Source organism: Brienomyrus brachyistius, chromosome 18, assembly GCF_023856365.1.
Source record: "Brienomyrus brachyistius isolate T26 chromosome 18, BBRACH_0.4, whole genome shotgun sequence".
In the NCBI taxonomy this organism is placed as follows: Eukaryota; Metazoa; Chordata; class Actinopteri; order Osteoglossiformes; family Mormyridae; genus Brienomyrus; species Brienomyrus brachyistius.
Window position 1 is genome coordinate 4260727 of NC_064550.1, and position 15532 is coordinate 4276258.

General features: G+C 44.8%; 1 protein-coding gene across 1 annotated transcript in view; it reads right to left on the minus strand.

Annotated features, from left to right (window-relative positions):
• The window catches only part of LOC125713293 (zinc finger protein 385A-like), a 56812-nt gene extending 41560 nt beyond the window's left edge, over positions 1-15252 (minus strand). Inside the window, exon 1 of the mRNA XM_048984296.1 lies at positions 14734-15252. Coding sequence (XP_048840253.1) covers positions 14734-14743 — 10 coding nt within the window. The 5' untranslated portion in view covers positions 14744-15252. The remainder of the gene's footprint in view (positions 1-14733) is intronic.
• Between the last annotated feature and the right edge of the window lie 280 nt (positions 15253-15532).

A 15532-nucleotide genomic window follows, 5' to 3' on the forward strand; every position in this document is an offset into this window, starting at 1 on the left:
GCTGGCATTTTATTCATTATTCCCTTTTCCTCTTGACTGCTTCCTCTCTTTTCTTTTTCAGCACTTATTTATGGCTCTCTTTCCCCCTCTAGCTCTTTCAGCTTTTCCCCCAATGCCGCAGTAGAAGTATGAAGCAGCAGAAAGGCCTCTGCATTCCACACATCTCAAATCAGCATCTCATCACTGCCCTCCCCCCAGCCGCCTGGAGAGTGGCTCGGGCACACAGACATGACAAGGCGCAGCTGGATCCTTTCACCCTGACATCAGAATAAAGGTTTCCTCACACCCCTTTCACTGATCTCAGGTTCAAAGTGTTCATGTACACAGGACCGCCGTCCTATCTTTTCCTCAGAGTCCATCCTAGAGGGAGTCCACATGCACAACCAGTGACTTGCATCAGGGTTTCTCAACCCAGTCCTCAGGGACCACCAGACGGTCCACATTTTTGCTGCCTCCCAATTGCCAGGGAATTGGGAGAGAGCAAAAATGTGAACCATCTGGTGATCCCCGGGAACTGGGATGAGAAACCCTGACTTACATAATAGAGCCGAATCTGAAACTCCTCCTATAATTTTGTGCTACCCTCTTTCACACTGTATTTCTGGATTGCAAATGAGGGAGTAGCAAAATCTGATGTCGTACAAATCTCCAGCCAGAAGCCTCTTTCATATATAAAGACAATATTTTATTGCATAACTGATGAATCATTCAAACTGAAGTATAAGCATAAGTTCTTTAAACTCTTTGAACAGGGCACACATGCCCATGAACCAGGGTTGAGGCAGTGAACAAAGTTAACCAATTTTCTCAGGGCAGATACAGGGCCCTTGGTGCCAAGTCGAATGACTACATAATTCAGTGACACCATTGTCCAAGATGTTACAGGCAAAACCCTCCACGACATCATACCTACAAAGATATTCTGTCACAAGGTCAGCAAGAGTGTGTCCCACTAAATGTCTAGGCAATCAACTGTGTCAATGCATTTCGACTGTGTTAAAAACAGTCCTCAGCCTTCACAAATTGCCTCCACACTGATCATGTCAATTTTTCCTAAAATATTATGGCCATAGACAGGCAAATCAAGTTCAATTTATTCATTTCCCACAAACAATTTTCAATCCCAGAAACAGTACAATGCAGGATATTCGACGCATGCAAATATGCTGCTATGAATGTCAGTCCGATAAGTAAAAAAACATATTTTACCTGGGACAGGTTTCAAATGTATCCAATTACCTAGCTATCTAGCTAACTAGTCTCTAGCAAAAACTAGTGTCTTCTATCAATTGCACCGAAAACTGACAAAGTAATCACTATACTGTAAATGCCAGCTACCAGAAGCAAAATCTGACAAGGCAGCAAAAAAATGACAAATGACAGAACACTAGACATATAGTGATATATAGTCATATAGGTGACATAGGCGGCTGCCTAAGGTGCCAACAGCTGAGGGGTGCCAATTTCGCTGTCTCAGATGGGGGGGGGGGGGGGTGCTGTACTGTTATAATGTGGGGGGAGGTGAACAGTGTGAAGGACATTGACAGCTAAGCACAATGTGACAAAAAATATTGTAAGTTAAGTGAGAGAACACCAACATTCCAAAATAAACAAAAACTGTTAATAGGGCCATGAAATTATTAATTGTTTGCAATCACAATTAACCACCCACCATGGCAATAAATCATATGCTCAAGAATGCTGCAGTTCAAGAATGTTGAAATGGGAAAAAAGTTTTATAGTCTGTATATTTAGTATAGAAATTAAAATATATTAACTATATTTACTCATAGTATTAAAATGTCGTATTGTAGTCAACACAAAGAAATAATACTTTATGACTTCAAAGCACCTGCTGTATTACTTATTATTGTTTGCAATTATTAATTTCATTATATAAAATAGTATGTATTATTTATTGTGTTATTGCACAAATTATTAATTCATATTCATTTTCTTTGAACTTCACTCATGGTTTGCACTTCACCTGTAGTAGGCGGGGGGGGGGGGGGCATATACTTGCAATAAGGATATTAATAAGTGGCGTACAAGGCTATTGACTGTATGAAGGATATATTGGTCATTTGTGCTATTCAACTGTAAACCCTGCAGTTGAAGGAGGAATGTTGTTTCATAAAGGTTGTAGTGATCACTCTCAGGAGGTTATAAATTGTGCTTTTAAATGATACACAAGCTTCAAATGATACCAGGAGTCATATTGATTGCTTTCTTTGACAGGGAATTCATCATTGCTAAATTTTTTTGTGTGTTTCTGATCCTTAAAAGAAATTCTTTGGTGATGTGATATGTGACAGATGGATATATTTCCAAATCATGTCCAATCACCTGAATTTACAGCAGGTGGACTCCAATCACGTTGTAGAAATATCTGAAGGATGACCAGTGGAAACAGGATGCACCAGAGTTCAATTTTCACGGCAAAGGCTGTGAATACTTACGTAAATTATATTTTTGTTTTTTATTTTTAATAAATTTGTAAAAATTTCAAGCAAACTTTTTCACTATGTCATTATGGGGTATTGTGTGTAGAATTTTGAGGTAAAAATTAATTTAATCCGTTTTGGAATAAAGCTGTGACATAACAAAATGTGGAAGTTGTGAGGGACTGCGAATACTTTACAGATGCACTGTAAGTAAACTAGGGCAATGGAAAAGTTATCCTGCTAAGCCAGAAATCCAGCTTCATGATACAAGCCCCTGTTTTCCACTTGGTTCAGGGTACCCTACTTTGAATGGACTTTATCTTTCTTCACTTACATTTAGCCCAGACAACCTTAAATCCAACAAGTTATCACCAATTCACGTCTTGTGTTTACATGTAGTCAGCCAACAGTTTGCCAGATAGACTATTGCAAACAGGCTCACAACAGACAGGAACAAATAGGTACGATTTTATAGTTTAGAAACATTTTCAACGTGTTAGACTTTGTTCACCATACCTGCAAATTAATGGTAGTGGATTTACAGTTAGCGGAAGTAAATTTAGCAGAAGCTAATTGGTCCGCTAATGGTTTTCAGAGTTAGCGGAAATGCTAATCCGGCAATGAAAAATTTAGCTTTGCTAATTAGCAGTTAGCAGATTACTGGGACCCTGCCCACCAATGTGAAGGAGTAAAGGTTACGCACCTTTCCATTTCAATTACATCTACAGTAAAAAAAAAAAAAAAATGTGAAGTGGATATTTCACTGCTATTAACAGCCTTTATGTACTGTCATGAAATTTTTATTACGTAACCGACAGGAAAGTAGCAGAGCACACAATCAATCCTGTTTAAATTCAAAATTAAATCAAATACATACTTTTTGATATACTTGCTAAATCTCAGGGTGGGGGGGGGGGATGACAATGAATGTACATCAACATCCACAGTGCCAGGGCAGTAGTGTGATCTCATCCTACTGATCCTGCCATGACCCACATATCCCTTCTACCCTAAAGTAACCAAGACAATGTACCATTGTTTGGTAGTTATTAGTCTTGTGGGGAAAGTACGCAACATGATCATACTACACATCTACAGGCAGTCCCCGGGTTAAGAATGTCTGACTTACAGACAGTCCGTACTTATGAATGAACTGCCATTAAGTCTGTTATATTACAAAACTTGTGCACACTTCTATGTGACGCTCGTGAAAACAGGTACGCTGCATTGCTTTAACTATCACTAGCAAACCCTGGGTGACTGTGCCCATGTGTATGAGGGCTGGTCACATGATAAGAGGTGGATTATGGAAATTAGGAAATTGGGTGGAGGAGAAGAGAGCGGGGAAGCGAAAGAGGAAGAGAGGTGAGAAACGATAATTAAAATGAATCAGAATCCGAATGTGTGACTCAGCAGGCTAAATCTCTACGTCTGTGATCAGAAGTTTGTTGGTTTGAGCCCCAACCTCAGTAGAATAGTCACATGTCCATGGGCCCTTGACCAAGGCCCTTAATCCCCCCGCCCCCTGGGTGCCACAAGGTTGCTGCACCTTTGCTGTGGCCCCCAAGCTTGCTCTCACTTGCATTTGTGTCTTATGGAGAGCAGTAAAGAGAATTTATCCATGGGAAAGTTAAATCTTTCCCCAACTTTCCGGGATAAACTTGGGGGTTGGTGGCCGGACTGACACTCCATCCACTGTAAAAACTTCACTCAGCTCCACCAAAGCAGACAGGACTGTTTTCTACTCTCTGCAGGAACAGCCACCCACAGGAAACCTGCACGCATGATGAAGGGGATGGCGTTCGACTGAGCCAACATTGCCATGTCTGAACGCACATTTCTGGGCTCTCTGTGCTCCCACCAGGTTCTGCAGGGACACCTTTGACAAGGGCTACAAAGCGACCATAGGGGTGGACTTTGGGATGGAAAGGTTTGAAGTGCTGGGCGTTCCCTTCAGCCTGCAGCTGTGAGTCAGTTCACAAACTTCATGCACTGGATAAGTCATTTTCACATGATTGGTGCTGCACAGGGGCATGGTGGTGCAGTGGTTAGCACTGTTGCCTCACACCTCTGGGACCTGGGTTCGAGTCTCCGCCTGGGTCACATGTGGGTGGAGTTTGCATGTCAGTATTATGAGACTCAGGCTAAGGCACTCTCTGGGTGTCTTGTCTGTTGTCTCAGTGAATGCTCCGACCGTGGTGCGTGATGTCTCGGTTGTTGATGGGTGCCCATGAGGTGACAATCCTCTGGTCATGGGTGATTTCAATGTGACGACTGGCAAAGATCGGGTTGGCTATGAGGACTGTCTGTGGTCTTCACAGGTCTGGCCACTACTTGAGCAGCTGTTTAAAGCTGACCCTTCTGCTAGTATGTTGGACATCTCCGGGTCCACAGTTCTTGAGGATGTCTTCTGAGTAGCTGAGAACCACCCAGTCTCACTTAGATTGCACAGGTGGTGAACCAGCTGAGGGTAGGGAAGGTAGCAGGGATCCGTGGTATCCACGGTGAACTCCTCAGACTGGTGGTAAGGCTGTCCTCCTGGCATTGCAAGCGATCATTGCTTACATTTGGGAAATGGGCGTCATCATAACTGACTAGAAAATGGGGCTTGTTGTCCCTATGAGGAATGGAAAGGGTGATGGTTTGGATTGCGGCAACTATAGGGGGATAACATTGCTCTCAGCGCCGGGTAAGGTTTTGATAGGGTCATCCTCAACAGGATTCATGAACACTCGCTCACTACTAACAACCGGAGCAGTCTGGTTTTACGCCTAAGAAGTCTACCATCGACCGCACCCTGGTACCGAAGCCTGTCATTGAGCACTAGCACAAATATCAGCCATTTCTTTGCAGCCTTTGTTGATTTTCCGTAAAGCGTTCGACTCGGTTGATAAAAGAACAAACACGAATGTCGGCAGAGTTTCTTTGCAGCCTTTGTTGATTTTTCTAAAGTGTTTGATCAAGTTGCCCAGTGCGACATCCTGAGACTTTGCGGGATCCGCACCCCCCCCCCTCCCCCCCCGTAGTTGCTAGATGTCTTAGCCGGCCTGTACACTGGTACAGTGAGTGCTGTGCAGAGCGGAGGCAGAACCTCTGCGTTCTTCCCAGTTGATTCTGGGCTTCGTCAGGGGTGTGTTCTTGCTCCTACTCTGCTCAGTGCCTGCATGGACTGGGTGTTGCCTATGATGCCTTAACGTTTCGCCTATCCAAACGTACAATTAGAATAAGTATCACAACACTGTTCTTGTAGAAATTAAAGGATGAGGAAGTTTAAATAAGGTTAAGGAGTGTTTTTTGACCATGATGGTTGGTGTTTACATATTTCTTATGAAGAAAGATCTAATTTGAATCCCTCATGGCGAATACTTGGTCACATTAGCTTATGGACCTTTCCCTTGCTGTTTCTGCTACCGCAGCCCCCAGCTCAGACTGTGAAGGTCACCCACCTTGTGCTATGGGATGCTCAGCAGCTCGTGGAGGCAAAATTGGATACTCAACCTTGAGGCGGATGTCTGCTGGGACACTGCCTGGCTCGATCAAAAGCTGAACATGGGGGAAGGGAGAGTGACTAAGAGTGTAGGAGAAATTTCGTAAACATGCATGCGACAGATGCAGAGAGAGAAACTGCCGATAGGAAAAGAGAGCATGGAGACTAAGAACTGGGAGAAACTGTGATGGAATGCAATAGACATTCAGATATACACACTCTGCAGAAAGGGCAAATATACTGTGCTAATGACCATAAAACCATAATGCATTATGTGTCCTCCTTCAGAAAATGATGAGATATGTTATTCCACTGCTTCAAAGTATCGACTGAAGTGCAAGGTGGGGTGTGGTGGTTGACAAGATGAACAATGACAAGGTCAAATTTTTAGGAAGGGTAGCGAAGGGCTGTGACATTAAGCTGAAGTGACAATATGATGTCGAGGGGAGTGTGACTCACACAGAGACAAAAATAAAACAAGTGTTCATCAACATTAATCCCCCTGATTAAAATGCATAAGGCCTATGGAGCTAGGAGAGGCGTTGCATATTAAGCTTTGCATTAAAGTAAAATATTAGCATTGTTAGGCACATTTCAGGTTGCCCCGGGTTAAGAAAGTCCGACAACTTGTACATACGAGATTAAAAAAACTATGGTAAACAGATGCCAAAGTAACTCCTATCATCATAGGTGCTACTGGGGTTATTGTTAAATCCATCAAGCAATATACTGAAAAGGTCTCGCCCAACATCAACATCGTTATTCTCCAAAAACAAGCAGCGATACGCATGGCGTCCATCGTCAGCAGAGTCCTTGGCGCTGTTAGCAGTAACTAATACTGGACATTTTCCTTTGAGCTGGCCCTGACCAGTCCCCCCTAAGCCTGACTAGACCTAAATCTTGAAATTTACTTCTACCCAATGCCTTCAGCTATGTCATCTCTCAAGAGATCTCTTGAGTGAACATAGTTTTAATACGAGCTGGAAATCAGTGATATCCAAAGAAATGAGATAGTATTATCCATCCATCCATCCATCCATCCATCCATCCATTTTCCAAACTGCTTATCCTACTGGGTTGCGGGGGGTCTGGAGCCTATCCCGGAAGCAATGGGCACAAGGCAGGGAACAACCCAGGATGGGGGGCCAGCCCATCGCAGGGCACACACTCAGACCATTCACTCACGCATACACACCTACGGGCAATTTAGCAACTCCAATTAGCCTCAGCATGTTTTTGGACTGTGGGGGGAAACCAGAGTACCCGGAGGAAATCCCACGACGACATGGGGAGAACATGCAAACTCCGCACACATGTGACCCAGGCGGAGACTCGAACCCGGGTCCCAGAGGTGTGAGGCAACAGTGCTAACCATCCATCCATCCATCCATTTTCCAAACCGCTTATCCTATTGGGTCGCGGGGGGTCCGGAGCCTATCCCGGAATCAATGGGCACGAGGCAGGGAACAACCCAGGATGGGGGGCCAGCCCATCGCAGGGCACACTCACACACCATTCACTCACACATGCACACCTACGGGCAATTCAGCAACTCCAATTAGCCTCAGCATGTTTTTGGACTGTGGGGGGAAACCGGAGTACCCGGAGGAAACCCCACGACGACACGGGGAGAACATGCAAACTCCACACACATGTGACCCAGGCGGAGACTCGAACCCGGGTCCCAGAGGTGTGAGGCGACAGTGCTAACCATTGCACCACCATGCTGCCCCCCAGATAGTATAATAATAATAATAATAATTAAACAAAAAATTTAAACAAAAAAATCATTGGAAAAACACAATAAGCACATCTTTGCTAATGTTGTAACATTCACAATCAGTTTTGGTGACTTCGATGTTCAACAGAATGTATCCCATTCTAAGATCAGGTTGGGTGAAGTGGTACAAATCAGGCATGCGGAGTCAGATGTTTCACAAAGCAAAGTTATCTGAAAAAGACACGGATGGAATTTTTGGGTAGCGTGCATTGAGTTACGTGCAAATTCTTTTCCAATTATGAAAAATGAAATTTTTATTTTTGTCACAGAAAATTCTCATAAAGATATAAATTTGTGAGCTGTGAGTTCAGAAAGCGAGAAGTACTTGTACTGTGTTGTTCTAACTTACCTAGAAATTCAACTTAAAGGCAGAACTGATCTCACACGTAACCTGGGGACTGCTTAACTTAACTTATTGCCGTGATAAGTACATCGAAGCAAATGAAATCATAATCAAGTAATATCTAAGATGAGTCAGGAATACCTCTAAGGTCATGTCATTGGTGGTAGTTGGAATCACTTGGAATGTTATTCCCTGTATCAAATAACTTTTGCCATTGCAATGTATATCAGACCCTTTTTAGCAGCATGATGAACTGGGCCTTTAACTGACATTTGGCATAAAATACAGCACTGCATGCTAAAGGTGCTTGGGAAGTGTGTCATGGTGGGTGAGGTTTTTGCCAACGTGTCTCCAAACTAGACTGTTCTCAGTTTCAGGAGCGTCCTTCTTATCAGGCTCTTTTTCGACGCCTTTTGACATGCACACACCTCCCCCTACCTTTTTTCATGCCCCCAGGACAGAATGAACTACAGGCCCAGCCCACCACACCCCTCCCCAGCCCTCCCTGGGGGCTGTCAGTGTTATAAAGCTGTGGAGACAGGTGTGCATACCAGGTGCCCATCAATGACCATTAGAAACTAGCTTCTGGGTCGACTGCTTCCCGGGTCCCACAGCCAGAGCTTTCCTGGCGCAGTGTAAAAGGCTCATTATCAATGGCCAGGCTAAGTGTGTGCATAACAGGGCAGGCTTGAGCACAGCCTGTAAGTCTGACTTCTATTGGCCAGACTTGGCTCAGGAATGCACTGCAAATACCATTAAATCACAGCAGTCGGTAAGGGCATTTCGAACTGTTTGAAACAGCATGTCAGAAGTGTGGCTGCCATTTAATCAGTTAATAAAAATTTCCTCTAGTTCTGTGCGTTGCTTTGTAAAGTGAACATCATCTCGTTCTACATTCAAAGCAGCACTGCTGTAAGTGTCGTAAACTAGTTTAGTCTGGGCTGAGTGTGATTTGTGCGACATGGTGATAATGTGTGTACAGTACATCAACAAATAAAAGGATGATACCATTCATATCCTCTTTTGATGAGCTGCTGATTGTCGGGAGCTTGGCAATATACACTGGGCTCAGAGGAACAATTTCTACCCCCAGGCCTGTTATCATATCAACCCTCCCCCCCTCCTTCCAGACCTTACTTTCCTCGGCTGTGTTTCAAGGAGAATTGATTTTTTTTTTTTATAAACTGAAACCTTAGTGCGACAACAATAGGGGAGACAAAAACCAACCCCGCTGTGAATCTCCAGTAAACCATTTTCCCAGGACAAAAGCTGTCTCGCAGTGATGTCACTCTGCGTTAAGCACCATCTGCGCAGGAAGAGATTGAATTTTGTATAGCTACCGTCGACAGTCTGCAGTTCTTATGAATTCTGTTTGAATGTGTCTATTTATTATTCATTTGGTTTGACACTTTTCACGAAGTAACTTAGATAAATATTTCGGAGGCCGGCCTTTCTTGTATTTGTGCTATGCCATGACCTTTATGAGAAAAGTCTTATATCTGCGTTTCAACTAACACGGCTCAACACATGCTTAACTTTGGCCTAACAGCAATTACAAATATTTCTATATTACAAGACAAGCTGCTGCTACAGTATGTTCACATGCTTTACACTCCTGCTGGGTAATAATCCTGCTGGGTAAAAGCTGTATGCAAGACTATAAGTCACTTCACACAAGGAACAACAACACAAAAGTGTTGCTGAAAAAAGCTAAAAAGCAGCCTATTAAGATGGTCATGTCCAGATCTTGCTGCTTTTTAATGGTTTATTTGGGTGTGTCAGCAGCTGGTCATGGTGATATGATCAGCTATACCAGCTAGAATGACTATCATAAGCTGGTCAACCAGCTTGATCTGGTGAAACTGTTTTTTTCAGCAGGGTTGGGATAGATATAGCAGTGATACAATGGCAGACTTCTGGAGAGGACTTTTTCCCCCACAGTAGTCTATCAAAGCAACAGTTCCACTGCTAATGACTTCACAGTATGAGCACGAGGGTGAGCCATTACCACGACCACTGAATCCCAACTGGGACCAGAGCCTATCCTGGGAACAATGGGCGCAGGCAGGAACCAACCCTGGGCAGCCGCCAACACACCACAGGGCTCACATACTTTTAGGGCCAACTTAGAGTCGCCAATTAACCTATCATGCACACTTTTAGACTGTGGGAGGAAACCAGAGCCCCCGGCAGACACCCACACAAACACGGGGAGAGCATGCAAACTCCACACAGAAAGGTCCTACGCCTGACCTGGGGACTGAACCCAGGACCTTCTTGCTGCGAAACAGCAGGGCTAACCACTGCAGCACCGTGCCAGCTGAGTGCATCTTCTGTTGACCAAATTATTTAGCCCACATGGGGAAGAACTTGTGCCCACCGTCCTCGTTAAATGTGGCCTTCCCCGCTTTAGCCAGAGCAGTGTAAGACGTCGCTGCACTGAGGCTGCGTTTCATAATAAGGCCATCTGATCGAAGACGTGAGTATGACAGCTTCAGCCTGGTTTCATCATCAGCAGCATCATCATGCAATGAAAAGAGGGAATGCAAGACAAGGCTTCTCATGCAGCAGAGCCTCGTGTCTTTGTCTATGTATATGAAAACCATGACTTCACTTTATGCTGGGGCAGCGAAGGCCTTGCAAGCATAGTGTGACCGAGCTGCCTGGTGCAGTCCTAAATCGGGGATTGAATGAGGAGATGTCAGCACTGATTAGTTGCATGGTACCATTGACGTGAGCTGGGTTCACACCCGAAATCTCCCAATTAACATACCCCAAGTCAGGAGATGCTCATTGGCGTCCATAACACCTACTGTGAACAGGCCCCTGATGCAAACACAGGCAGAGAAGACAGAAGAGAGAAGTGTGATATCTAATGGTCTCACTGTTTTGCACTGACTGTACACAAAATAGTGCGTATTTGTGACAATGCAACATGAGACGGCTAGATTTATCACGTGATAAATGCATTAAACAAGGCAAAAAAAATTGCGGGGAAGTAACACTAACCAAGTGCTAGTCCATTTCATAAATATTAATCGAAATATTAACGTAAAGCGACAAGAGAGGCTTTTACTATTTAATGAGGGATAATACATGGCCTTCTGCTGGAATGTTTGGGCTCAGATGTGCAACAGAAGGGGTAGAAACCCTCATTTTTTGCTCTAGAAAGGGATTTGCTTTGAGGCGCTGGGGGTTATTGGTGTGGGGCATGGGGGGGGAAAAAGCCATCAAAAAAATGAGATGGGAGATGGGGAAGCAGGAAAGAGTGACTGAGGGGTGAAAAAAACAAGGCACTGAAAAGGTTTTTTATACTCTCTTCAGACTTCTACAAATAGCTGAATGCGCATGCTGAGAAGAGCAGAAGCAAGGAAAGCAGGGGACGGGCAAAAGTATGAGACTGAAGAAAAGAATGTAAGGCTGTCACACAGACACATAATGAAGATAATCTGAAGTTACAAGAAGACAGGCCCCAGTGACAGGGATGGACAAGCATGCCATCCAGAATGGGTAAGCACTGTGGACCAGGGAACTAACATTTGAATGGGACACAGTGCCAGACGACAGTCTTGGTAACTGCACTGACACAAGTGAAGCGAATCTACAGCTATCTGGTAGAGAAGATGAGCAAATGAGACGAGCCCGCAGCTGAGGTGTGGCATGTTAATCTAACCTGGAAAACACTTCTACCCAAAGTGACTTTTGCTTGCAAGTCTTTTTATTAGCTATTTTTTAAACTGTACCAAATTTCATAGCTGTTCACCCCTCCTTCAGTGCAACACTTTCTTGAAGGTATGCGCTTGAGGACAGCCCCTAAGAGATCTGGGAATATAGTTTTGGCTGCCGGTAGCTCCCTAACCCAACACGGTACCCACTACTCCAAGCTGGTGTAAAACTGGCTTCCCGGCAGCAGGGGACAACTTCAATCAAGCTTCAGTGCTAGAGACCTTTCTTCTTCTGTGACACTAGAGACCACACTGGGCAGGGGAGTTTCCCAACCTTTTGATTTGATGCAAAATGTGAGATTCTGGGACAGAACCACTCTCCCTTCTCCCTACACCTCCTTGCTTACCTCTCTCTGCATCACCCTCTTCCTGCCCTTGCCTTTGAAGCTACAGAGAGTGATGTGTCATCAGTAATGTCAAACGCTGAGGAATAGCAGCCTTTTTCTTCTGTGGAGAAATATACATACGGTTCCCTAAAGAGAGACTCCCTTTCCCTGTCATCACGTGGTGCAGAAACATTAACAGAGAGAGTGATTTAGCTCAAGGTCATAATAAAGAATTTTTGACTGGCAGAAAGACTCTGTCTTCCTTTGTCTCGCACACTACGCACAAACATAAATCCATTCGTAGAGTATAATGACTGTGGTAACCCTGTAACACACATTACAAAATAGCATCATTAGCACTCATACAGCAAGGGCCTGCTCTCCTGATATGAATCTGCTGAAGTTCACCATTATATTTTGGCTGGAGAGTTTTGAAAATCCCACTCCACTGTAGAAGTACAAAATGATCAAACACAAGATAGAAGGAAACACGTACATGAGAAAACTTGCTAAAAGGGAATGTTGACTCCCTCTAGCATCAGTGATCAAGTCAGAATTCAGAGCATCAATTGTTTTGTCACCTGTCAGGCTAATGAATGCACATCCTATTAAAATAAACACAGTATGACACTAACATCTGCTCCATAAAAGCTAAACATTTCCTTTTTACTTGGTATATCAATATTACATACAGGTGGCAAAGTAGAATATGCTTCCAAATGGTTCATAGAGATATTAACAGTTCAGTAGACATATCAGGTTATTGCAGAGGACTAGGTGCAAACAATGGGTATTACACCTGCATGCACTGCCAGTGATTTTGTGTTGCATTCATTTAGCACAGAAATGGACAGGTGACCTTGTGGGTTTACTGATGCTCTGTTAGAGAGCTGGTGTTGCAGGTGTAATTGGGCTTGTTTGATCCACAATAAAGGTCCCTATATGAGAACTGAAGAGTGGCGAATTCAGGGACCAAAGATGATCATTAACAGGCCTTTTCTCTTTCATCCCTCCATCATAGACTGTGGGAGCAAAGCCCATAAAAAAACATTCATTTCCATGGGTATAACCCTAATCCCAACAATGACGACCTTAACCCTACCCAGCCCTAACCTTAACCATAAGTAACCAGGCAAAATACAAGCCTTCTGGCATTTTTAGTTTTTTGATTGCAATCACAGATTTTTATACAATTGAGTTTCCCCTGGTAAGGACCAGAATAACAACAATGTCAAAACAACAGGTTTTTAATTTCATTGTGGGGATATTTGGTCCCCGCAGTATAATGTACATCTGACCCAGTCACACACAGAGAAAATAAACAGAACCTCACTGCGCAGCATGTGTATGAACAGGCCAGACAAAGGATGTGCGAACAGACAGTAGGTAGCATACAGATTGCAGATTTGGATTGCCACAACTGAAGTGAGAGGAAGGGCAGTGTCTGTAGGAGAGGAACGGGCCCCTGCTGTAGGGCAGGGAGCCATGCGGCTCCTCACACCGGGGCCACGCTGCAGAGCAGGGAGCCATGCGGCTCCTCACACCGGGGCCACGCTGCAGAGCAGGGAGCCATGCGGCTCCTCACACCAAGGCCACGCTGCAGAGCAGGGAACTATGCGGTTCCTCACACCGAGGCCACGCTGCAGAGCAGGGAACTATGCGGCTCCTCACTCCGGGGCCATGCTGCAGAGCAGGGAGCCATGCGGCTCCTCACACCGGGGCCACGCTGCAGACGTTATGCCAAGCGCAATGTGAGGCAATGCCCCTGTTAGCCAGAACTCTACGCTGGCCTGCTCCAGGGGTGGTAGCATAAGATCAGATAGTGTGGGGGGGCAGAGAGGGAGGCAGATCTGCCCGGGCACGTTTCTCAACAACGTGGCTTGCCAGGTCTGGAGCATGTATGCATGACCACATTCAGCCTCTCAGAGCCGTGACTAAAGGACGTAAACAGCCCGGACAGCAGTGCTGGCATCCTGTGAAGGACTATGGCATGATGATAGAAAGGGATAGGCAGACATAAATACATCATGGACATTATGATATCAAAGACCAAACCGCCAAAGATGTGTGCTGTTCTTGTGCTAAAAATAGTCAGAATTCAAACTATAGGTTGTGATCCTGCAGAAATCGGCAGTGTGGAGCTTTACTCGTGTTTTCTGCACATGAAACACAAGTGACCTTGGCTGGTAGCTGAAAGTCAGTTATATTTTATAGCCATTGTGCTGCTACCTGCTCAACCGATATGCTTGGCTTTAGGCAGGAAATATCAATTAGGCTCAGAATAATTCAGGCGGAAAGATGGATTTTTCCTGGTTATTGTTTTCTTTGTGAGATCTAAGGCGAAAAACACAAAAACCAACCCTTTGTGTCTTGTGGAGGCAACAGCAATCTGGTCCTACAGCTGTTCATGTGCACTTACCTGTTATACTCTAATTGTACATCCAATCATTCAGGCATACGCTGCAGCTCTGCTACCTGACCAACTGGCATGAACAGTGTCTCTGAGGCTGATAGATAATCAAAACAGTCTCCCTCAGACACATACAGCCGTTACACTGGCAAGTTCAAAGCAAAGGTGAGTTTTCTGTAGAGAAGCATAACAAGTGGTTCCGGCTCGCGCCAACTCACCCAAAATCATGCCTTCACTCCTGAATGCGGTCCGCGGTCTCCTCCTGTAGCCAGCGAGTGCCCCTTCCAATTCCGATCTTTCCGGTAAGCCTTGTGTCCGGGAGACGCTGTCCGAACAGCAAGAAGCAGACAGGGGAGAAGGTCATTTGCTTCTCCACTCACTGCAAAGAGCTCCTGCCGCTGGGCTGCAAGTATTTTAGAACAGTGTTTGTCTCTCTGTGTATTAGGTATTCATGGGGTAGGAATGTGGCGAGACGGACGTGGGGAAGAATCAATGTGTATGTTATTCCCCGGTGAGATCTTAATTAAATCTGCTCCAGAATGAGAACAATGTGCCAAGATCCTCCACATAAGAACAAAAACATAAATAACAAACAAACAGGTAAAATCTTGTCCGCAGGAACTTTCAAAAGGTACATGAGGTTTGCCGGAAACCAAACGTAAACCGAGGTCCTGCTCCTCCTGCACTCTCCCTGTCTCAACACACAGACACAGTCTCTCTCTTCTTGTGTGTGTTTTTTGGGGCTGGGTATAACCTAAAGGCACCTTACATGCCTGCGTTCTGATTGGTGGCACTCCCAGCCAATTGGAGTGCGAGCAGCCGCTTGTCATCCTGCAGAGTTTAAGTCATGGAGCAGACAGTGCAGGACTAATAATGCCACTATTTCTCTCCCCCCCCCCCCACACACACACACACACATCTGTCCCACACTTCCTCGGATTCTTATTTTTCTGAGGTTTAAACGCACCCATAATCCTTGTACTTTTTTATCCCTGATCCACTGCTGTAATTTAGTTC